The sequence below is a fragment of the Miscanthus floridulus genome, chromosome 10, assembly GCF_019320115.1.
Source record: "Miscanthus floridulus cultivar M001 chromosome 10, ASM1932011v1, whole genome shotgun sequence".
Taxonomy (NCBI): Eukaryota; Viridiplantae; Streptophyta; class Magnoliopsida; order Poales; family Poaceae; genus Miscanthus; species Miscanthus floridulus.
In genome coordinates this window covers 88,131,152-88,153,783 of record NC_089589.1, presented here as the reverse complement: position 1 = coordinate 88,153,783, position 22,632 = coordinate 88,131,152, and the positions used below count along the sequence as shown (strand labels likewise).

Below are 22,632 nucleotides of genomic sequence, written 5' to 3'. Positions count from 1 at the left end.
GACATGGCAGCGCGTAGAGGAGATAGTGTGTGACCAAACGCTGGGTGAGTCTAGTCGGGCATGACCGGACATGTCCGGTCGTCTCTGGAACCTTATTGGAAATGACCGAACGCTGGTGTTGGTGTGTCCGGTCACTTCAAGCAGCGTGTCCGGTCATCACTTGACCATTGGGATCAGGCGCTCAGTATTTGAAGAGAGGGATGACATGGCAGCCATCCGTTGACCGGATACTGGGGTCCTGCATCCTATCGATCTGACCGAAGCGTCCGGTCACCCCGAGTTGTGCCCGATGAAGGGGTACAACGGCTCTATTTCATGGGAGGCTTCTATTTAAGCCCCATGGCCGACTCTAGCTCACTCTCTTGGCCATTTTCATTAACATAGCAACCTTGTGAGCTTAGCCAAAGCCCTCCCAGTCATCTCCATCATAGATTCAACATCTTTGTGAGATTGGGAGTGAATCCAAGTGCATTGCTTGTGTGTTTGCATCTAGAGGCACTTGGTATTCGTGTTTCACTACGATATTCGCTTGTTACTCTTGGTGGTTGCCGCCATCTAGATGGTTTGGAGCAGTGAGGATCGTCAAGCGGAGGTTGGTGATTGTCTCTGGCTCTGATCGTGGTGATTGTGAGGGGTTCTTGACCTTTTCCCGACGGAGAGCCAAAAGGTACTATAGTGAATTGCTCGTGGCTTGTGTGATCCTCATCTTGTGTTGGTTGTGAAGCACCCTATTGAGGGTTTGGCGTGTGATGCCAATTAGCGCGTGAACCTCCAAGTGAGTGAATTGCCACAACGAGGACTAGCTTGCCGACAAGCAAGTGAACCTCGGTAAAAAAATCATTGTGTCATCATTTGATTCTGAGGTGATTGGTCTTTATTGGTTTTCATTCTTGTGATTGATTGGTTCATTCCTCGACACGGCGGTATAACTATCTTGCTCTCTCTCTCTTTACATTACCGCATACTAGTTATCAAGCTCTTTAGTGTAGCTAGTTGTGAGAGCTTATTAGTTTGGTTAGTGTGGCTCTTTAGTTAGCCTTTGACAGCACACTAACTTAGTGTAGTGTCATAGTCATTGTGTGGTTAGAAACAATATAAACTAGAATTGTGGTAGGTGGCTTGCATTTTTAGTAGGCTAGCGCAACACTTGCTTCGCCTCATAATTGTGTAACCGGTTTGTTAAGGCTTGTTGTAGAAATTTTTAATAGGCTATTCAACCCCCCCTCTAGCCATTAGGACCTTTCACACACTTCCTATTGCATGACTATTGTAGGGCCTCCTTTAACTCCTGGCGGCAGGTGTCCAACTTGCGCTTCAGAATTGCCTTCTCTTGGTTTGCCATGTATAACTCTTGACTCGTGTTGTGTAACTCATCTCTAATCTCCTTAACCTTGTTAATCCATCTTGACAATTCCTGCTGCTGCTCTTCATAGAGAGTGTCGAATGCATGTAAATATCTGATAGTAGACACTGCGGTGTATTCTGGTGCTTGCGGGCTGATTTTCTCCAAGACCCGTACCTTCTCACACCACGTGGGAGTGGTTTGATCAGGCACAGGGAAGAATCTGGTAGGGGTGTGCTCAATGTCTTCCTCAAATATCTGACAATACTCTGCAAGAGCCTGGCGTGCTACTTTCTAGCATGTGTCATGCAACTCTCTTCCAAACACTGTGATGTATCGAGTCAGGAATGCTGGGCATGATGGATGTTCTGGAATATGCGGGCGCATCTCACACTTAGGTGCACCATCCTCAATGTACTCATGTCCGTAGTACATCGGGGACTTGGTGTAACCAAGTCGCTGGAGCGTCTCCCAAAGGAGCGGTGGCAATCCTTCAGCTTGCAAGCCATCCGAACGAACCCAATCGTTGTCCATTTGCTGTAAAATTTTTCACATGGGTTAGAAACATTTTTGCAACACAAATGAAAAGCGACAATATGAAGAATTCGTTCATCATATTATTATTAGGTTCGGTATTATTATTACTTCTACAATTATGGTTATTCTACGTGTTCCAATCCTAGGGCTTCGTCCTACGGTCAAGCTCGGCTCTGATACCACTCTGTCGGCCCATTATTTTGAGAGTCCTAGGTGCATTTGTACTTACGCCAGGATCATGCATAAGTACGCACAATTTAACAAATATTTAATAAAAATGTTCCGAGCTTTATTGTTTTCTAGAAAATAGGGTCTTACAACAGTGGCCCGAAGGACATATTTATGGGTTACATAACTAGCGGAAGACTACTGCCGTGAAGTGGCATTTTATTACATCATGGTGGTCTCTAGTACGATAGTATTATACTGCATAGCGATATCCTAATCCACAGGCAAGCTTGAGCACGGTCGAAACCCTAGCTTCAATGTCTTCTTCCTACGATCATAAACCTCGCATAACTCCTAGTCCTCGCGGTGCGCCTCCTCGTCATAGTCAGGGTCCTCCTCGGTGCCGAAGTATGTGAGTCAACAATGGGTGAGTACATACATACTCAACAAGCCCTAACCATAGGGCAGAAATAGAAGTGGAGCAATGATCATAAATAAGGGTTTGTCCTAACGGAGTATTACCATTCCCACTAGTCCTCGAGTCAATATTAATGTTTCATATCACAGTTTCATTACACATAAAAGTAAATATAATCATAGGTTACCTCATCCCAGCATCTGCCCATTCCAAGGACGTGGCTATTCGAATAGATTTAATAAGCTCTGCAGAGGTGTAAAATTTTCCCCACACGATAGGCACCATCCCTTCCATGATCAGTGGATGGAATAGGCCTAACGAAACCCCGTACCTGAATGTACGCGACCTTCGATTTCCATATAACTCTACTACGGCTTCTTAGGGGGTTGGAAAACACACTAATCTCGTGAAGGTACCTAATCGTCCCATCTCATAATCCCAGATGATACCACATCATCCTATTATATAATCTCGGACAATACCAAATCATCCCAACATAACAGTGTCGATGATACCTAATCATCATAATAAATAATAATATGGGCTCGAACGTGGCCAAAATTCAAGGGCTTAATGTGGAAGATCACATAGCAACCATGCCAACCAGGCCACGGAAGATCACATAGCATCCGTGCCTTCTCCTGATATTTCGCTGCCTACACCGACCTCCTAGTAGAAATTATACTTCTATCTAACGGGGTGTGAGGTCAAGTCTACCCATATTAGATGTGTGGCTGTACGTAATATCCTCACTAGGCGAGATGGCCTATGAACCGGTCCTTATGTGACTGAGGTGAGTATCTCCCACAGCAACCCGCTCCAGGCGATCCTGCTAAGATAACTTATCCCACATAAGTTACCTCCACTCGCCCCATGTCGGGGTTTTGTTTCAGGTTTACCAAATTATAAGTTCAACAAATTATTATCCCTAAGTTTCATTTATTTCATGGAGCTCATAAAATAACAAGAGAACCATTCATCTCAATTCAACATTAATCATATCGTAATAACCAAGCTCATATTCTAGGATAATAATTAATCAAGTTTATGCATTTGATAATAATTAAAGCAAGATGGTAGAAGGGAGGGGGAGCTAGGACTTTCCTTCACTGTTGTCTCCTTCCGGCACGTCTACTTAGTCTGGGTCCTTGTTCTCCTGGTAGTCACCGTCGTCTGTCGGGCGTAGCTATCGTATGAGACTACCGAACATAAAATAAAAGGGCAAAAGCAAACATAGAACAATATGGTGGTACCATGTAAAATAGATAGAGCTAGATTTTAGATGAATTTTAGAAGTGGTTTCATGGAAAAAGGAGTTAGGATGCAAAAGTTATGTATTTTAGAAGTTTATCCTATAGTTAATTAACTAGGTGAAATTTTTACATGTATTCTCTGGTACATGAAAATGTGTGCAAACTATATGGTTAAATTCCCTAATGCATCTAGTTTATTTACAAATTTTATGGGAATTTTTCTAAGCAAGGAAAATATATTTATAAGCCTCTGTGTACGTTTACCGGGTGCACCTAGCATTTCTGCGTGCTGTGCTGAGTGTGTGTATGTGTGTGCGTGTGGCAGGTGGGGTCGGGAGTCAGTGGCGTGGGCCGCTGACGTGTGGGCCTACCCGGTCCTATGAAGTAGAAGGGAGTGACGGCATCTCAGCCTGGTCCCACGTGATAGAGAAGGAGAGGGGGACGGAGGGTGACGCCATCGCAACGGCGGGTCCCGGTGCGGTGGTGGAGCAGGGGAGCGGCCACGGGTTCGCCGGATTCGGCTTCGCTGGTGGTTTCCTATGTCGGAACCCGTCTCCAAGTGGTGGCTGGTGATCTAGGGACCAACCCGCGGCTTCTGGTGGGGTAGGTGAGGGAAGTGGGGGCTCGTGGCAACGACGACGGCTCGCCGGAGTGGGGTGGCGGCTCGGCGACGCATGCACTTGTGCTCTGGTAACGTGTGTGGTCCAGTGCGTGCGGTAACGTGTGTGGTGGGTGCTACGATGCGCCAAAAGTGTAGCCAAACCCGTTGGTGGTGTCGAGAAGCGGCTATGGTGACGGTGACGGCTCGCCGGAGGAGAGCGGCGGCACGGTGATGTGAGTGTGCACATGTAGGGCCTAATGTGGTCGTTTCTTCGAGTGTGTGTGAGTGTGAGTGCTCAGTGTAGGTGCTGGTGGTGGTGTAGTGCTTAACCGAGCCTTGCCAGCGGTGGTCGTTGGCCATGGCGGCTCAGCAGAGTGTGGTGCATGGTGGCGGGGTAGCATAGAGGGAGAACGGAGGCAACTAAGAGAGGCATAGGTTGCAGGAGGGGCTCCGGAATCTCACCTGCCTCACTAATTGACCCGAGGTGCAGCAAGGAAGGAGGAAGAGAGGAGCGGCTCCAACGGCGCCGGTGGATCCCGATTTGGGATAATTCGCCTAGCTCACTATTAGGAGGGAGGAAGGAGGAATGGAGGGGGAGAGCTGGTGTTCTAGCTCCTAGCGGAGCTCAGAGTGAGGAGGGCGAGGGCGGAGCATCTCCAACCGAGCCTATTTATAGGCCGGCAATGGCGCTTTGGCCGGCGAGATATTTTCTCGCCGCGTGCACCGCCATTGCACGCGCTCGTGCTCAAATTAGCTAGGTCGGTTTGCTACAGTGCGGCCGTACCCATGCACGCGGTGGGGGTTGCTTGGCGGCTACCCATGGTGGTGTTGGTGGGGAGCGGCCATGGCGCCGCCTGTCGATGGTGGCACAATGAGAGAGAAGGGAGGGGAGGAGCGTCCGTGGGGCCGAGGGGTTTCGTGAGAGTGCGGTCGGCCTTATCCGCATGGTGCTGGGCAAGCGGGGCATGTCCATGGCGGTGTGGCCAAGGCGGGCGCCATGATGCGGTATTCCCGTCGTCTGGAAGTAGACGACGAGAATGACACGTGGGCCCCGTCCATCAAGTGAGAGAGGGGGAGGGCGTGGACGCGCACGGGATGGGCCGGGTGGCGGTGATGGGCCGGCCCATGCGGAGGGGGGAAGGAAGAGGAGGGAGGGCTGCTGCTGCCGCGGGCCGAGAGGGGAAGGGAGGGAGGAATGAGCCCAAGTGGCCTTTTTCATTTTCCAAATCTTTTTCCATTTCCCACATTTGTTATGCATTTATTTTGAATGCATTTGAATTAAAATTTCGAGGTGTATGCATGTAGGGTGTACCACCATATGTTCACAAGCAAGCAAACACTCCTTCACACAAACCACACATTAGGTTTTTATTTCTCTGTGAAACTATTCCTATGTTCACAAGCAAGCAAACACTCCTTAACACCTATGTTAGCGGCATTTATTAGTTCCCATGCGAGTTTTAAAAAGTTCAATTTTTTAGTGATTTTTAAATTGGGTCAAAAATTCAGGGTGTTACACAATATGTATTGAATCCGAGCTGTCTGTCTGTGGGCTGTCCAAAAAAAAATCTCTGTCACCTCCTCCTGCATGCCCGACCAACGTGTGAAAATCCTCGTCAAGCCAGCACGAGCGCCACCCGCGGGCTCTGCGCCTCTTGCCCGGACGCCTGGAGGCTGCTCCCACACAACTTAAAGCCACCGCCATAGCTGTCACCGATAAAAAATACTGACAATGTATTTGTATAAGCTTCAATCGGATTCTATCTTTTTTCTTTGCAATGTTCCTTGTTTAGGGATTAGATTCATGACATGCTTGCTATAATTGGTAAACTAGATGCAAATGGGCTAGGTCCCTTTTTGAGGGCTTAGATTTATGGCATTATTGTCATAATTGCTAAAGTAAATTGCAATTTGTGTCAAATTCATATATAATTCAATTGGAAGTCATCAAACTCCATGCATTGTTTCCTCTAAGGGATTATATTCATGACATTATTGGCCTAATTACTAAAGTATATCACTTCAGTTGTGAATTCATATGAATATATACCTTAAAATCTTCATAACAACTATACATCAAAATCTCCAATTAGGTTTATTATGAAACAATATTCCATGACTAATTCAATGATACTTATTACACATCACAAACATCAATTTTTTTATTTGTATTTGGTCGAAATTAAGAAATTCTTTAACTCCTTGGAAAACGAGGGTTACATTCTTTTCAGAACGGAGGTAGTATACGTTTGCTTATAGACACAGTTGCTAAAAAAGAAAGTCATCAGTTTAGAATTCTTCTGTACATAGAGAGCGACTTTACACGGAGAATGAGTGTGACGAGGGCTATTGTCCGCCACCAATCCCTATGGCCCTATTATTCATACTCTACTCTCTCATCAACAGCTGGCCGACGATACCTTGGTGAGCAGAAAAAGGAACAGCGCGGCAGCTGCGTTGAGCAGCTTCCAACTCATCAGATGCTACCCCAACTCGTCTGATCACCACCCAGTAACTCTGGTCACATCGATCGGGCCGGCGGCAAAGAGAACAACAGGTAATAATGCCAGATTGATCCGTGTCAGCTTACGTTTCTATTTCTCCTCTTAATTGGAGCTTAAATTGTGTCCATGAATACTACAGGAAGTAGGGAGCATCAGCACGGCAGTCAAAGACTGGACTGATCGATTTCATCCATTCCAGTCCAAATTAAAGGCTGCTGCTTTGGTAGAAAAATCCTCGGCTTCAGATTCAGGTATGCTTACCGCAATGACGTACCTCGATGCCAAATGTCGATGCCAGCAATTACTCAAGGCCAAACCACCTGCAAAGTGCAACAAATTTCTTGTGTCGCCTTGTAGCATAGAGATCTTGTTCAAGCTTGTTCAGTCCGACTCCGGATTCTGAATGTTTCAGTTGCCGACTGACCTGACCTTGTTCAGCATTTTTGTGATCTATCTTCGTTTATCTAACTCTAACGAATAGGGATACATCAATGTAATGTTGATTTCTCGTTCGTGCTGTGCTTTCTGATTGGAATGATGCTTTCTGTTGACCTTATTATGGCCGGGGAGAAAAAACAAAAACCTGACTACTAATGCCGCTCCAATCTTTGTGTAGGATTGTGTGACTCCTTGGACAACGAGAGTTGCATTCTTTTCGGAACGGAGGTAGTATACGTTTACTTGATAGACACAGTTGTTAAAAAAGAAAGTCATCAGTATAGAATTCTTCTGTACATAGAGAGCTGACTTTACATAGAGAGCTGACTTTGCACGGAGAATGAGTGTGACGAGGGCTATTGTCCGCCACCAATCCCTATGGCCCTATTATTCATACTCTACTCTCTCATCGACAGCTGGCCGACGATACCTTGGTGAGCAGAAAAAGGAACAGCGCGGCAGCTGCGTTGAGCAGCTTCCAACTCGTCAGATGCTACCCCAACTCGTCTGATCACCACCCAGTAACTCTGGTCACATCGATCGGGGCGGCGGCAAAGAGAACAACAGGTAATAATGCCAGATTGATCCGTGTCAGCTTACGTTTCTATTTCTCCTCTTAATTGAAGCTTAAATTGTGTCCATGAATACTACAGGAAGTAGGGAGCAGAAGCACGGCAGTCAAAGACTGGACTGATCGATTTCATCCATTCCTGTCCAAATTAAAGGCTGCTGCTTTGGTAGAAAAATCCTCGGCTTCAGATTCAGGTATGCTTGGCAACTGGGTGGGTTCGGATCGGGTGGAGTGCCTGGGCACCCGAAACCGAAACCCGAACCGAAAATCCGAATCCGACCTGAAAACCGATTTGGGTGAAAATCCATCCCCGAAATCGAAACCCACGGGTATACGAAACTCGATGGATTAACCAAAACCCGAACATGAACAGTACATTGCACAATACACCAGTCTTAATCAATACAGTAACAGTGCCGGCACGGTGGCGGGGCACGGCCTCCTCGTGGGACGGCGCACGGCGGCGGGGTCTCGCGGTCGCGGGGCGACGCACGGCGGCGGGGCGCGGCCGACAGTGGATCCGGGGGAGGGGCGCGTACTCGCGGTCGCGGGACAGCGCACGACACCACGGCAACGCGGTGCGGCCTACAGTGGAGACGGCCAGAGGCGGGAAGACGGCCGGCGGCGGGGAGGTGGTCGGCAGTGGAGACGGCGGGGTGGGGGACTGGGGGTGCGCCGAGCCGCCCATGCGGCGTGCGGGACTGCGGGGGCTGCCGGGTGCGGCCGTGCGGCATGCGCCCGTGCGGGGTGCGGCGTGTGCCTGGAGCCTGGACGCCTGGGTGTATCTTCCCGTTATATACCTAGGGTTCCTAATGGGACTTTAGTAGGCCGAATTATTTCGGGTACCCGATGGAGCTCCGTGGGTTATTTTTCAAACCCGCCCCAAACCCGCGGTATTTCGGGTATCCGAACCCGAAAAACCGTGGGCGAAAACCACGAACCGAAACCGAAACCTGCGGACCCGAAACCCGAGGATATCCGACCCGAAACCGAACCGCTGCCATCCTTAAGATTCAGGTATGCTTACCGCAATGACGTACCTCGATGCCAAATGTCGATGCCAGCAATTACTCAAGGCCAAACCACCTGCAAAGTGCAAAAAATTTCTTGTGTGGCCTTGTAGCATAGAGATCTTGTTCAAGCTTGTTCAGTCTGACTCCGGATTCTGAATGTTTCAGTTGCCGACTGACCTGACCTTGTTCAGCATTTTTGTGATATATCTTCGTTTATCTAACTCTAACGAATAGGGATACATCAATGTAATATTTGTAATATTGATTTCTCGTTCGTGCTGTGCTTTCTGATTGGAATGATGCTTTCTGTACAATCTTTGTGTAGGATTGTGTGACTCCTTGGACAAAGAGAGTTACGTTCTTTTCGGAACGGAGGTAGTATACGTTTACTTGATAGACACAGTTGCTAAAAAAGAAAGTCATCAGTATAGAATTCTTCTGTACATAGAGAGCTGACTTTACACAGAGAATGAGTGTGACGAGGGCTATTGTCCGCCACCAATTCCTATGGCCCTATTATTCATACTCTACTCTCTCATCGACAGCTGGCCGACGATACCTTGGTGAAAAGAAAAAGGAACAGCGCGGCAGCTGCGTTGAGTAGCTTCCAACTCGTCAGATGCTACCCCAACTCGTCTGATCACCACCCAGTAACTCTGGTCACATCGATCGGGGCGGCGGCAAAGAGAACAACAGGTAATAATGCCAGATTGATCCCTGTCAGCTTACGTTTCTATTTCTCCTCTTAATTGGAGCTTAAATTGTGTCCATGAATACTACAGGAAGTAGGGAGCATCAGCACGGCAGTCAAAGACTGGACTGATCGATTTCATCCATTCCAGTCCAAATTAAAGGCTGCTGCTTTGGTAGAAAAATCCTCGGCTTCAGATTCAGGTATGATTACCGCACTGACGTACCTGCAAAGTGCAAAAAATTTCTTGTGTCGCCTTGGGGCATAGAGATCTTGTTCAAGCTTGTTCAGTCCGACTCCGGATTCTGAATGTTTCAGTTGCCGACTGACCTGACCTTGTTCAGCATTTTTGTGATATATCTTCGTTTATCTAACTCTAACGAATAGGGATACATCAATGTAATGTTGATTTCTCGTTCGTGCTGTGCTTTCTGATTGGAATGATGCTTTCTGTTGACCTTATTATGGCCGGGGAGAAAAAACAAAAACCTGACTACTAATGCCGCTCCAATCTTTGTGTAGGATTGTGTGACTCCTTGGACAACGAGAGTTACATTCTTTTCGGAACGGAGGTAGTATACGTTTACTTGATAGACACAGTTGCTAAAAAAGAAAGTCATCAGTATAGAATTCTTCTGTACATAGAGAGCTGACTTTACACGGAGAATGAGTGTGACGAGGGCTATTGTCCGCCACCAATCCCTATGGCCCTATTATTCATACTCTACTCTCTCATCGACAGCTGGCCGACGATACCTTGGTGAGCAGAAAAAGGAACAGCGCGGCAGCTGCGTTGAGCAGCTTCCAACTCGTCAGATGCTACCCCAACTCGTCTGATCACCACCCAGTAACTCTGGTCACATCGATCGGGGCGGCGGCAAAGAGAACAGGTAATAATGCCAGATTGATCCGTGTCCGCTTACGTTTCTATTTCTCCTCTTAATTGGAGCTTAAATTGTGTCCATGAATACTACAGGAAGTAGGGAGCATCAGCACGGCAGTCAAAGACTGGACTGATCGATTTCATCCATTCCAGTCCAAATTAAAGGCTGCTGCTTTGGTAGAAAAATCCTCGGCTTCAGATTCAGGTATGCATGCTTACCGCAATGACGTACCTCGATGCCAAATGTCGATGCCAGCAATTACTCAAGGCCAAACCACCTGCAAAGTGCAAAAAATTTCTTGTGTCGCCTTGTAGCATAGAGATCTTGTTCAAGCTTGTTCAGTCCGACTCCGGATTCTGAATGTTTCAGTTGCCGACTGACCTGACCTTGTTCAGCATTTTTGTGATATATCTTCGTTTATCTAACTCTAACGAATACGGAATAGGGATACGCCAATGTAATGTTGATTTCTCGTTCGTGCTATGCTTTCTGATTGGAATGATGCTTTCTGTTGACCTTATTATGGCCGGGGAGAAAAAAACAAAAACCTGACTACTAATGCTGCTCCAATCTTTGTGTAGGATTGTGTGGGACAAGGATCAGCTAGCTTCTGTTGCCACTTGCCAGCAGGTGAATGTGAATCGATGGAGATCATGACCGGAGCGCTGGGCACCCTCCTTCCCAAGTTGGCCAAACTGCTGACGGATAGATACAAGCTTCAGCGATGCCTCAGGGGCGAGATCATGTTCCTGAAGGCAGAGCTGGAGAGCATGCAAGCAGCTCTTGAGAAGGTGTCAGATGCTCCGGTAACTGACAACCAGGTGAGGATCTGGGCCCGGGACGTGAGAGAGCTGTCCTACGACATCGAGGACAGCATCGACAGATTCATGGTGTGCGTTGACACTGATCCATCAGCACCAGCAGAGCTACATGGATTCAGGGGTTTCATTCAGAGGAGTTTGAAACTGCTGACGACTGCTAACACCCGCCATAGGATCGCCAAAGATATCAGAGGCATCAAGGTGCTCGTCAGGGAGGTGGCTTCAAGGCGCGATAGATACAGCACTGACAGCAGTGTCTCTTCCATCAGATCTGCCGCCACAGCGACAGTAGTTGATCCCCGTTTAATTGGTCTCTATGAAGAGGCTAGAAAACTTGTTGGCATCAGTGGCCCACAAGAAGAGCTAAAGATGCTGATGGAGCCAGAGGCCACATCATTGGAGGATGGCCTGAAAGTAATCTCCATTGTAGGAGTTGGTGGTTTGGGTAAGACAACACTTGCAAATGCTGTGTATCAACAGCTTAGGGGACAGTTTGACTGCCATGCTTTTGTATCAGTGTCTCTTAGACCTGATTTAAACAGGATTCTCAGCAGCATACTCCGTCAAGTTAGTGAACAACATTATTGCAGCACTGAAACGTGGCCTGTGGAGGAAATTATTGACAAAATCAGATTATTCCTTGATGATAAGAGGTACATATATAAATCATAAAGTTCCGGTGTATAGCTAGTGTAAGCCAAATAAGGTTACTTAAGGAAACAATCCAATAGTATTTCAATTTTCATATGACATTGCTAGTTACATAGGGTTAGTTTTACTGGTAACCATTCCTGCATTGTGAATGGGCAATTGTAGGTTCCTCATTAACTGTGTACATTAGTGAGGAATCTACAATTTCCCATTCACAATGCAGGTATGGTTACCAGTACTAACCCAATCTAGGCATTAGCTCTCTCATCAGTAGTTTGTTTCATTTTATATTTCACCTTACTTACTTTGATGAAGTTATATTATGTTATGAAACCACAGGTACATTATTATCCTCGATGATATATGGGACATTTCAGCATGGAAACACATCAAGTGCGCATTAGTTCACAACTGTGGTAGTAGAATAATCACAACAAGCCGTGTACTAGAAGTTGCAACATCTTGCTGCTCAGAGATTGATGGTACCATATATAAACTAAAACCTCTTTCCGATGATGATTCAAAGAAGTTGTTCTTCAAGAGAATATTTGGGTCTGAAAATGGTTGTCACTCAGAACTGAAGGAAACATCGGAGAAAATTTTAAAGAAATGTGGTGGAGTTCCCTTAGCCATCAACACAGTAGCCAGCTTATTGGCAAGTAAACCAAGAAATATCAACCAATGGTACAATGTCCATAATTCTATTGGTACAGGACTTGATAAAAGCCCTAGTGTGGAGAATATGAGGAAGGTATTATCTATTAGTTATTATGGTTTACCTGTCCATCTAAAACCTTGCTTACTGTATCTAAGTATATTTCCAGATGATTACAATATATCAAAAGATCAATTGATACGTAGATGGATATCTGAGGGCTTTATACCAGGAGAAGATGTGGTTACCTTATATGAACTTGGTGGAACATATTTCAATGAACTCATTAATAGAAGCATGATAGAACCAGAATACATCGACACTCATGGCAGTATACTAACTTGTCGTGTGCATGATATGGTACTTGATCTCATTGCATCTTTGTCATATGAAGAAAATTTTTCGACCACAATACCTTCTAAGCAGTCAACATACTTTCACAAGAAAATGCATCGGTTATCCTTTCAAAGCAATGCAGAAGGACAAGCCATACCGAAGGCAATTAAGTTGTCTCATTTGAGGTCACTCATTGTCTTCCCTGGTTCTGCTAACTTACTGCCTCCTCTCTCAAGCTTCCATCTATTGCGAGTACTGGATTTTGAAGGCTGTCATGATTTAGAAAGTTATCAAATTGATGGTCTTGGCAATTTGTTTCATCTGAGGTCCCTAGTACTAAAGGATACAAATATTGCAAAACTCCCAAAAGAAATCGGTAAACTTCGTTGTCTGCAGACATTGGACTTAAGGAAAACTAGCATAGGTGAACTTCCATCAACAGTTGTTCAGCTAAGACAGCTAGTGCGACTGCACGTTGACAAGTCAGTGATGCTACCATCTGGGTTTGGGGCCATGAAATCTCTGCAGGTCCTATCATATATTGGTGTCTGCAAAACCCCGAACCTAATAACAGAGCTAGGTAACTTAAATGAACTGAGGATTCTCCACATTTCACTTAGTGGTACAAGGCATATGAATTGTGAGAAACATTTAACTGATTCATTGAGTAACCTGGAAAAACTCCATGAACTGTGCATTTTAGGTGGCTTCTTATCCAAATTGTCAATGTGGATAAATTCCTCTCTCTTATGCCTCAACACCTTAGACATGAAGCTCAAAACACTAACACAAGAAGATTTCGAAAATCTTGGGTCCTTGTGGTGTTTGCTTGATGTCCGTCTTATGGTGCTCAAAATTGAACCAGAAAAGTTGGTTATTGGAATTGATCATGAAGAATTCCAGTCTCTAGTTAAGTTCTCGTTTGTCAGTAATGCAATGAGGCTGCTATTTGCACAGAAAGCTATGCCAAGGCTTGAAAACCTTGAGCTTGGCTTTAGAGTTCAAGAGACTAAGGATTTTGATCTCGGCTTGGAGAACCTCTCTTCTCTGAGGTATGCTATGATAAGAATTGATTGTGGGACTTCCAATGCATGTGAAGTAGAGCGAGCTGATGCTACTATTAGGAAGGCCGCATTTGTGAATCCGAATCACCCTAGACTTGATATATTCAGGCATTTTGAGGCTGTTTTGATACGGGATGATAGGAAGCTACAAGTCCCAGATGAAACAAGGAAAACAGAAGAAGAGGTAACATTTTCTCTTTACCCAAAAGTAACCTAAAGTCTAAGCTTATATCAAATGGTGTGCAATTCACTTGTACTTTCACTATGGTAGTGATGGTGAGTGATTGACTTTGCTAAGTAAGATGGCAACAACTAGAAGAGAGGGAGTGCAAAGACTTCAGTGCTAGCAAGTAGCGAAGGAGGATAGCATAGATTAATTAGAAGATGATTATGGAGCAGAACCACAGAAACATGTGGTAGGAAGCTGTCATATGGATGCTTTGTGTGGCCAAGGGTAGCAATGCTGCTAGTACGGAAATAGCATTCTCATAGGGATGTGATGTGAGACTTTGAAAGAGGGGGAGGCGTGAAAGTTTTATGTGTGAGGAGGTTGGCGTTGAAAAAGCTAGGGGTGGGGTGGATGATACAATAGTGAGGGAATATAAATTATTGTTTGTGGTATTAATCAGTCCAAAGCATCTATGATACAATAGTGAGGGAATATAAATTATTGTTTGTGGTATTAATCAGTCCAAAGCATCATGTTAAACATAATTACGAGCATTAAATATTCCTCTTGTTTCAAATGTGGCTTCACCATGCAGGCTATGGTTTCAAAAATGGGCCCATGGGGTGGAAATGGTGGTGATACTTGCGACATCAAGGTGATACCACATCATTTGGAAAGTGTGATAATTTGTAGTGGTACAATTATCGACGCGCTTGCATTTTCTTACTGGGATAGAAACGGGCACCGGCACACAACACAATTTTGGGGTGGCATTCTTGGGAATGTCCAAACGGTGAGTACACTTAACAAATGATGCAAGGCAGACATGATGCATGGTATCTTTTTCATTCTTGGCTGAATTCGATAATTCAAAACAAGTATTCAAATATTTCAGGCAGGGTTATATTTGTTGCAATATCTTTCCTTTGTAAGAAACAATTCCTAGAATCGAATGGGTAAGAAGATAAAAGGCCTACTATCACTTGAGAGTCTCCAAACTTTGCACTACACTACTGCTCATGATATAGCAAATGGTGCCTAGATCAGGTCGGGTAAGGTTAGACTTTGGGATTTCAGCAAATTTGGCCAAAATTTCAGTGATGTTTTAATAGACGCTTTGCAATGAATTGAGTTTTGAGTGTTTTAAGTATTATAAAAATTTAACATGATTACATATATCCATACAGTGAGATGGAAGTCAAGAAATATAATGAAAAAAAAATGGGCTCAAGAGTCCTCTAGTTGAAAGAAGGCGACGCAAATCAGGGTTTAGGATTCAGTATGGATCATTTAAGTGGTAGCCAAAACATTGAAATTTGGCCAAAATTCCGTCGATATTTTGAACCCTATGTCAACTATTTTCACAATTCAATGGAAAAGACCATAGCAGGCAAGGGCTTAGAGATGGTGGCCCATGATTCTTCATCAAGTAACTTCTTTGTAAAGTTAGGAAAAAATTATTTGATTTAGTTGTCATTTTTTTGTTTTTGCTTACCAATAATGATTAGCTCTATAGGTTGTTTGAAAGCTGAGAAGCTACAAATGGTTTGCATTTTCATAGGGTTATTATTTATACTCGATGGTTTAACCCCTTCCCTTTTTATTTTCCCAAATGACCAAGGGTATTTCAATAGTTATTTGCACAATTCCCTAAAGTGAATGAAAATCGATGTCAGGAATAAATTTGTGCAAAATAATTTCTAATGCAAAATGCTGTATAGTATATGTCTTTTGTACTTGTGTAGACTTTGGGATTTCATTTATACCATTCTATCTATGTGCAATTTGAAATAGAAAAAATGAATTTGTATCCTGTAGGGTACACATGTTTAAATAGTTGATGTACATGTCTCTAGAGTTAATCCTATTACTACACAATAGTTTAGTACAACAGGTTCAAAATGGAACCTTAGTGATGCCTCAACACTATTGTTTGCAGCTAGCCAGCCCTGGCTACTAATAATCGGGCAAGCCAAGAACTATAAGTAAAAACAACTACCACTACAGTTTCTGGCTCAAACTGGTAGTGGTATGCCCCATGTTTTTGAGGCGCCACGGCGAGGCGCGGCGCCCGACCCCCTTCACAACGCCTAGGCGTTTGTGGCGGACGCCTAGGCGACGCCATACACACATTTATTAGGCGCCATATGATCATCTTAATATATATGCTACTAAAATTCAGAAGCAAATCATACCTTAATATTGCAAGTCTTAGCATGTAATACCATAATAAATTAGCTACCAAGAGTGCTAGTGCACAACATAATAAAGTAGCAAAATAGCAAATCTGAAATCTCTCATCACTCAATAGCAACAAATTAGTTTCTAATATCATAATTGCTGGTAATGGAAGATGTACTCGCCATTGTGCTATTAGCTGTAACTGTAAAAACAAAGAACTCGAGCAGTTCCAGTCACCTCTCTGTAACAAAGCATGAGAGACAGGGAAAGAAACAGAGGAAGAGGGAAGGAAACAGAGGAAGAGGGAAGCAGATGGCTCCAGAGGAGGGGAGGGAAAGCAGACTGCAGAGTACACGCCTCAAATATTTGGGAAAGCAGAGGAGGTAGGAGGGAAAGCAGAGGAGACGAGAGGCATACCAGGCGGAAGGGGAAGTACCCGACCAAGGCAAGGCAGAGCAGGTGCGGACGGATGTGCGGACTCGAGGCAGAGGCAGAGTCGCGATGTGCAAAGCAGGGGCGGCCAGCCGGTGGACTGGAGCAGAGGAGCAGCCAAGCGGAGCTCGAGGTAAGCCCGCCTCCTTCTCTCTTCCTCTTCCGGTCGCCCGGTCTTCCTGCCGCCTTTCTCTTTTCCTCTCCCCTCGATCTCAGTCGTGGCCGCGGGTAAAGGCCTCGCACGGTAAATTTCCCGCGCGGAAGGGCCTATCTACTTCCTGCGCGGTCAATTTCCCCCCTGCGCAGTCGATTTCCCGCCGCGCAGCCACCGCGCAGTCGATTTCCTTTTGCGCGGTCGATTTCCCGCGATCGCGAGGGCCACGGTCTTTTGGCGCCCTTCCCCTCGCGAACTGGCATCCGGCGTCCGCGGCGAGCTTGTAGGCGTCCGCCCGACGCCAAACCAGTCCTAGGCGACGCCTAATGCGATTAAGCGGACGCCATACCACTCCAGGTCGTGGCGCCCCCGACGCCCAGCCCCTCTGCCACGCCTTGTCGCCTAGGCGACGCCTCAAAAACATGGGGTATGCCACTGCCAATTTGAGCCTCAAGCCAGCAATGATAGTTGCATATCACTGTCAATGATAGTCACATTCTACTGCCAATTTGTCGCACATAATAACAGTGATAGTCAACTATATTACTGCATATTCTTCCTACCGATCGGAAGTGGTATGTCTACATTATATAATAAACCTTCTTGTTTCTCTAGCTCGACTAAAGGAGCCATTTTTCTCAACTTCTTTCATTGTTGTGGCCATTTTCCAAAATTTCACAATGAGGCTCCTATTTTGAAGAATGTACGCACATCTTGTCTTATGTTTGGGTGTGTCCGCCTTATGGCGTTTTTTTTTTTTTTTGTACCGGTGACTCTCAGCTGTGTACCATTTCCGGATAGTAGAGGCTGGAACTTTGTTCCCTTATCTAAAAAATTTTGAAGAATGTACATGATCCCCTTACTTTGAGAGGTTGGTAACTAGCAACCCGCTAAAATTATAGTTTGTTTGCTTTGTTATATTGTTTGGCCATTTTAATAAATGTGATGGAGTGGATCTTCCTTTTGTTTAGAGGCTGTTTTCATAAAACTGCTCAAGCTAGCTATGGATTTATGCAATAATTATTATTTAGTGTTTAAGATAGACACATGAAATGACTTTATGTTCTCCTTGTAAAACATATTCTTAACTGGTTGGTACAATTAACTTTCATTTATCTTGTGCAGATCGTCCTTGGCACTTCAGAATATCTCATGGAAGTTTCTGGGACAACCGGCCCATTCAGTGATGTATCAGAGGTTATAACATCACTTAAGCTTGTGTCCAATGTACGTTGCTATGGGCCATTTGGGGAACCACGAGGTACTCGATTCTGCTCTAGAGCAAAGAAAAATAGTAGCATTGTTGGATTCTTTGGGCGCTCAGGGAACCACCTTGATGCAATTGGTGTCTACTTTCATCCCATCTGAACATTATCTATCTTGATGCAGACGATGTTTTCTTTTTGGTATATATCCTAAAAATGATGTCAACCAGGATTTGAGCTTTGCAGGCTTATATTTCAAATAATCTTTCCTAGTTACTTTTTTAATTCACTTATTCAATCAGGATCATTTTATGTTGCAAACTTGCAATATTATATGTACAATGATAATTGCCATATAACTAAATGCCAGGAAAGCACCAGATATAAGCTTTTACCAATTCTATACGAGTCAAAAATTACAAACTTATTTTTCCAGTACAAAGGAGGTATTAGAATCCTTAGTATTATCTAAGTACCTTCACTTGTAGAAGGCCAAAGTTAGACTTGGAGCCATGCTCAAAAATAGATAGGAATTAGTATAAGCAGAGTGATTCAATATATGGAAAAGATGCCTATGCGCTTTCAGGCCATAAGAACAAACAAACAAACAAACAAGATGTAAAGAAATGAAGGAAGATGGCTCCAAGGAAAGTGTAACACCCCAAAAGAAACCACAACAGTCCTCTAGAGAATTACCACATTACACTACAACAACGGAGTACGCGGAAGCAACAAACGTCATCTAAGTTGAACATTAAATTAAGTCTTCTATCATGACATAAACAAAGACAGCTTCAACAACAACTAGCAAACCTCAGGTGTTTATTACAATGTAAGAAAACAACCAACTAATTTGTTTGAACAATTATGTTTGTTTGAAGTATATGTCAACAGGTGTGCACATGTGCTACTACTCCCATCCCACCAATCATCCTTGAAGCTCATGTACATGAGATGGGGGAACAAGCGTATGAGGTTTATGGAAAACCTCAGCAAGCAAACTGCCTTAACTGAGTTATTTAAATCACAGCTTGTTTAAGCATCAAATTTAAATAGCATTATAAAGATACATCAATTGCTTCATAGAAATATAAATATACTTCAAAGTATAAGTGCAAATGATGCAATGCAATGTATGACTTCACTTCTACCCACACATCCCAAGGAGAGGGTGTGAGGGCTGCAACCACATTGCTTATCAACGTGCGTTGCTACAACCACATTGCTCATCAACGTGCGTTGTTGTACCAGTACTTACCGCACCAATTCGGCTACGGTTTCTTTCAAATGCATATCAATGGAAAAAGTGCAAAATGCAAATGTTGCAATGTATGCACTTCATGTACTTCATAATTCAAAAGTAATACCACAAGATATGAAATAATATACTTCAAAGTAAAGCAAAAACTTCAGATTTTAGATTATATGGCTAGTGTGAGAAACTAAAATTTAGTGGAGGCAATTCAAACAACAAAGCTAAAGCATGTGGACCACGGCGCCACGTTTACTTGCCTTTACCGACGATCAAGCAAAAGAACTAGGCACGCTCCCAAGGCAAACCACCTGATCATAAGCCAACCTCAGTACCAACATCATCATACTAACAAGACAAACAACAATTACACACTAAAGCATCTCAAACCCATCGTTTAAGTATCTACCGTTTCGCTACCAATCATGACAGCAGCACTGTCCCTTCTCTTTTTCATAGACATTTAACTATACATTCAAAATTTCTGAAAATCTTCCAGGTGATAGAGAACTCCATTATCTACAACTTTTGTATTATAAAATTCTGCATAAGGGGTCACCAAGATAGCATAATCATCCTCTTGATTTAACTGAACTTTCCGACGGTCAAAACAAGACAACAATATTATAAATTTGATAACCGGAGGTATACTCATCCACAAAATATGTTGTATAACAATCTGGAAAGATTAAGAAAAATTATACAACTTTCATTTAGATCACAAGTTCAAATTCCTCCATTACAAGGGCCACAAATTGGATAATCTAAAAGTGTTTAGATTCTTGTCACTGCAAAAAAAAAATTCTTAGGAAAACCATATCTTCAAAAATACAGAGGCTATGAGGGTGATCTTGCAGTCGAAAGAAAGGTATCTACGACTTTGTCCACAGTGATAAAATTTATTAAGGCCATTAAGATACTCTAAAACAAAGATGAACAGACACTGTTCAGTCTGACAGAATTTCAGAACATGGACGAAAATTAATTTCGACAATTTCGGGAATTACCTTCTAATTCAATGATTCCATCCACAAAACTTGATCCAAAGAGGTGGATTAGCATTTGGCATCTCACCTACGGAAAATACAGCAAGCATGACGACAAACTCCGGGCGATCCACTCCTTCCTTCCTTTCTCTTCTCCACTTCACAGCGATCTACGCCGCTATGACTGGATCGGTGTTCCGATCTACGTCGCACGTAGGGTAACCATCATGGACAGCAAGGGAACAATAAATTGATGGCAAAAATAGGGAGACAAGATGATGCCTAACCAAACATCCGTGAAAGAACGGCGCCCCGGACAACTGCGGTGGCAGACGACGGCAGATGACACCAGCAAGCCCTAAATCCTCTCTCTTCCTCTCTTATTCTTCCTCTTCCCTTTTCTCTTGCGTGAATCAAAGAGCTAGGGCTGGTGGCAAACGAGAGGTTCGGCCATAGGGGAGAAACATGGCATATGGAAAGTCACGGAAGGGGAATTGGTCAAGAAGAAAAAAAAAAACCCACGCCAGGTCTCCATAACAGGTACGTGGCCTTTGTTTTTTTTTTTTTTACATAAAACTAACAAATAATATAACTTCACCATCGACGGGCCGATTAATGCGAATAAGTATTCGACGAGCTCTACGCTACGCAATGGTGGTCTTCATTAATCCATCCGAACAATGGATCAAAAGTCAAATTTTCAGTCTTTCTTTAAATCCGGTCAGCCTTCGCCAAAAAAACACTTGATCCATATTAAAATTCTTATTTATAGCATTTATTCTTGGGTTATTACATTCTCCCCTCCTTCCAAGCAGAACTATGGACAAAACAAGAATTGAACCACATGCTAAAAAAACACTTATCAGGCTCGAAAGTTCAACATACTTCTCATGATCCTCAAACTCCGAGGTGGCTTCTCGTTGTGTCAAATTCTTCCTAAAGACCTTGACATATTTTATCATCCGGTTGCGCGTCACAAGGAGAACTCCAACCCTTGCGCAAGATGATGTTTCATAGTCATGTCTTGATTTATGATAAGTATTTTCTCAACATAGAGACATGAAACACCGGGTGTGCTCCTATCCTAACATAGACTTCAGCAACTGCAACCGACATGTAATGCACCTACACGAGCGATAATCACATAAGGTCGAATGTACCTCGGGCTAAGCTTCCCTTTTGTACCAAAATAAAACAATGTCTTTTCTCTATGAATCCTTCAGGATCACCTCTTCTCCCACTGCAAACTCCGAAGCCCTTAATCTAACATCTGCATAGCTATTCTGCCGACTCTGAGCAGTCAACAAGTTTTGTCGAATATCACGGACTTTATCATGAGTCTGTCGTACCCACTCTGGACCAACTAAGGAGCGCTCACCAACCACATCCCAACAACGTGCAGAAATCCATCTATGCCCATACAACGCTTCGTATGGAGCCATCTGAATACTAACCTGATAACTTGTTATTGTAAGTAAACTCCGCCAAAAGCAAGTGAACTTCCCAACTCCCTTCCATGAAAGCACATAGGCATGCGATATATCCTCCAAGGTGTGAATAGTACACTCAGACTCACCATGTGTCTAAGGGTGGAAAGAAGTACTCATGTCAAGTTTTGTGCGCAAAGCACTATGCAATCTTTGGCAAAAATTAGACACAAACTTAAAGTCCTAATCTGACACAATAGACTTGGGCACACCATGCAACCTCACAATCTCCTTGATAAACAACGTGTCGGTGTTTCGAGTAAACACCAACGAGTAAATTTATATTATTGCGCGTCTGGCTCGGATGGTGTGCTAAGAGGATACGAGATTTATACTGGTTCGGGTAGAATGTCCCTACGTCCAGTTCATTGCTGCCGCTTGTGTTACTAGCACTGGAAAGTTCATAGTATGGGTTACAAACGGGCGAGAGATGAACAGGTCCTAAGTCTCTGGTGGTGTGTGTTGTGATGAGTTCGAGCTCGGACATGTTCGGATGCTGGATCCATGGTCCGATCTGATGTGTGATGGGTCGCTTGTTCGATGCAGTGTCCGATGCCCCCCTAAGGGATGCCCTGCTTTCCCTTTTATAGACCAAGGAAAAGCATGGGTTACAATGGGAGAAAAGAGAAGAACGAGAGGGAGAGGAAGTCCTTCAGGGTCACTGGGCCTTTCCTTTCCTTTGTGCGGGCCCCACTGACATGGTTGGTGGTGATAGGGACAGACCCACGCCAGGCGCCTATCCGCTTGATGATGCCATGCCCTGTCGTTGTTAGTCGGGTTGTAACATCCCACTCCGCCCCGGCGAGCGGCGCGACGAAC

General features: G+C 44.3%; 1 protein-coding gene and 1 long non-coding RNA gene across 8 annotated transcripts; one reads left to right on the top strand and one right to left on the bottom strand.

Moving 5' to 3' along the window:
- The first annotated feature begins 10,497 nt into the window (after positions 1-10,497).
- On the top strand, positions 10,498-19,647 carry LOC136486849 (disease resistance protein RGA5-like). Its single transcript, XM_066483886.1, has 4 exons — positions 10,498-11,894; positions 12,232-14,131; positions 14,712-14,909; positions 18,009-19,647. The coding sequence occupies exons 1-4, from the start codon at positions 11,065-11,067 to the stop codon at positions 18,249-18,251; spliced, it is 3,171 nt and encodes a 1,056-aa protein (XP_066339983.1). The 5' UTR covers positions 10,498-11,064; the 3' UTR covers positions 18,252-19,647.
- On the bottom strand, positions 11,714-20,815 carry LOC136486850 (uncharacterized). Of its 7 annotated transcripts, none has more exons than XR_010767018.1 (4): positions 20,614-20,815; positions 20,348-20,528; positions 19,601-19,651; positions 11,714-11,845 (listed from the first exon to the last, which is right to left on the bottom strand). It is a non-coding gene; the product is annotated as an uncharacterized lncRNA (long non-coding RNA). The 7 variants fall into 7 exon arrangements; XR_010767017.1 differs by having other exon boundaries at positions 20,415-20,528; XR_010767020.1 differs by lacking the exon at positions 11,714-11,845 and adding an exon at positions 13,138-13,152.
- Between the last annotated feature and the right edge of the window lie 1,817 nt (positions 20,816-22,632).

Excerpts from the sequence above, each read along its gene's own strand:
- LOC136486849 (XM_066483886.1), top strand. The coding sequence starts at position 11,065 with ATGGAGATCATGACCGGAGCGCTGGGCACCCTCCTTCCCAAGTTGGCC. Across the intron at positions 11,895-12,231 it reads TTATTCCTTGATGATAAGAG|GTACATTATTATCCTCGATG; the intron begins GTACATATATAA and ends ATGAAACCACAG. Across the intron at positions 14,910-18,008 it reads TTCTTGGGAATGTCCAAACG|ATCGTCCTTGGCACTTCAGA; the intron begins GTGAGTACACTT and ends TATCTTGTGCAG.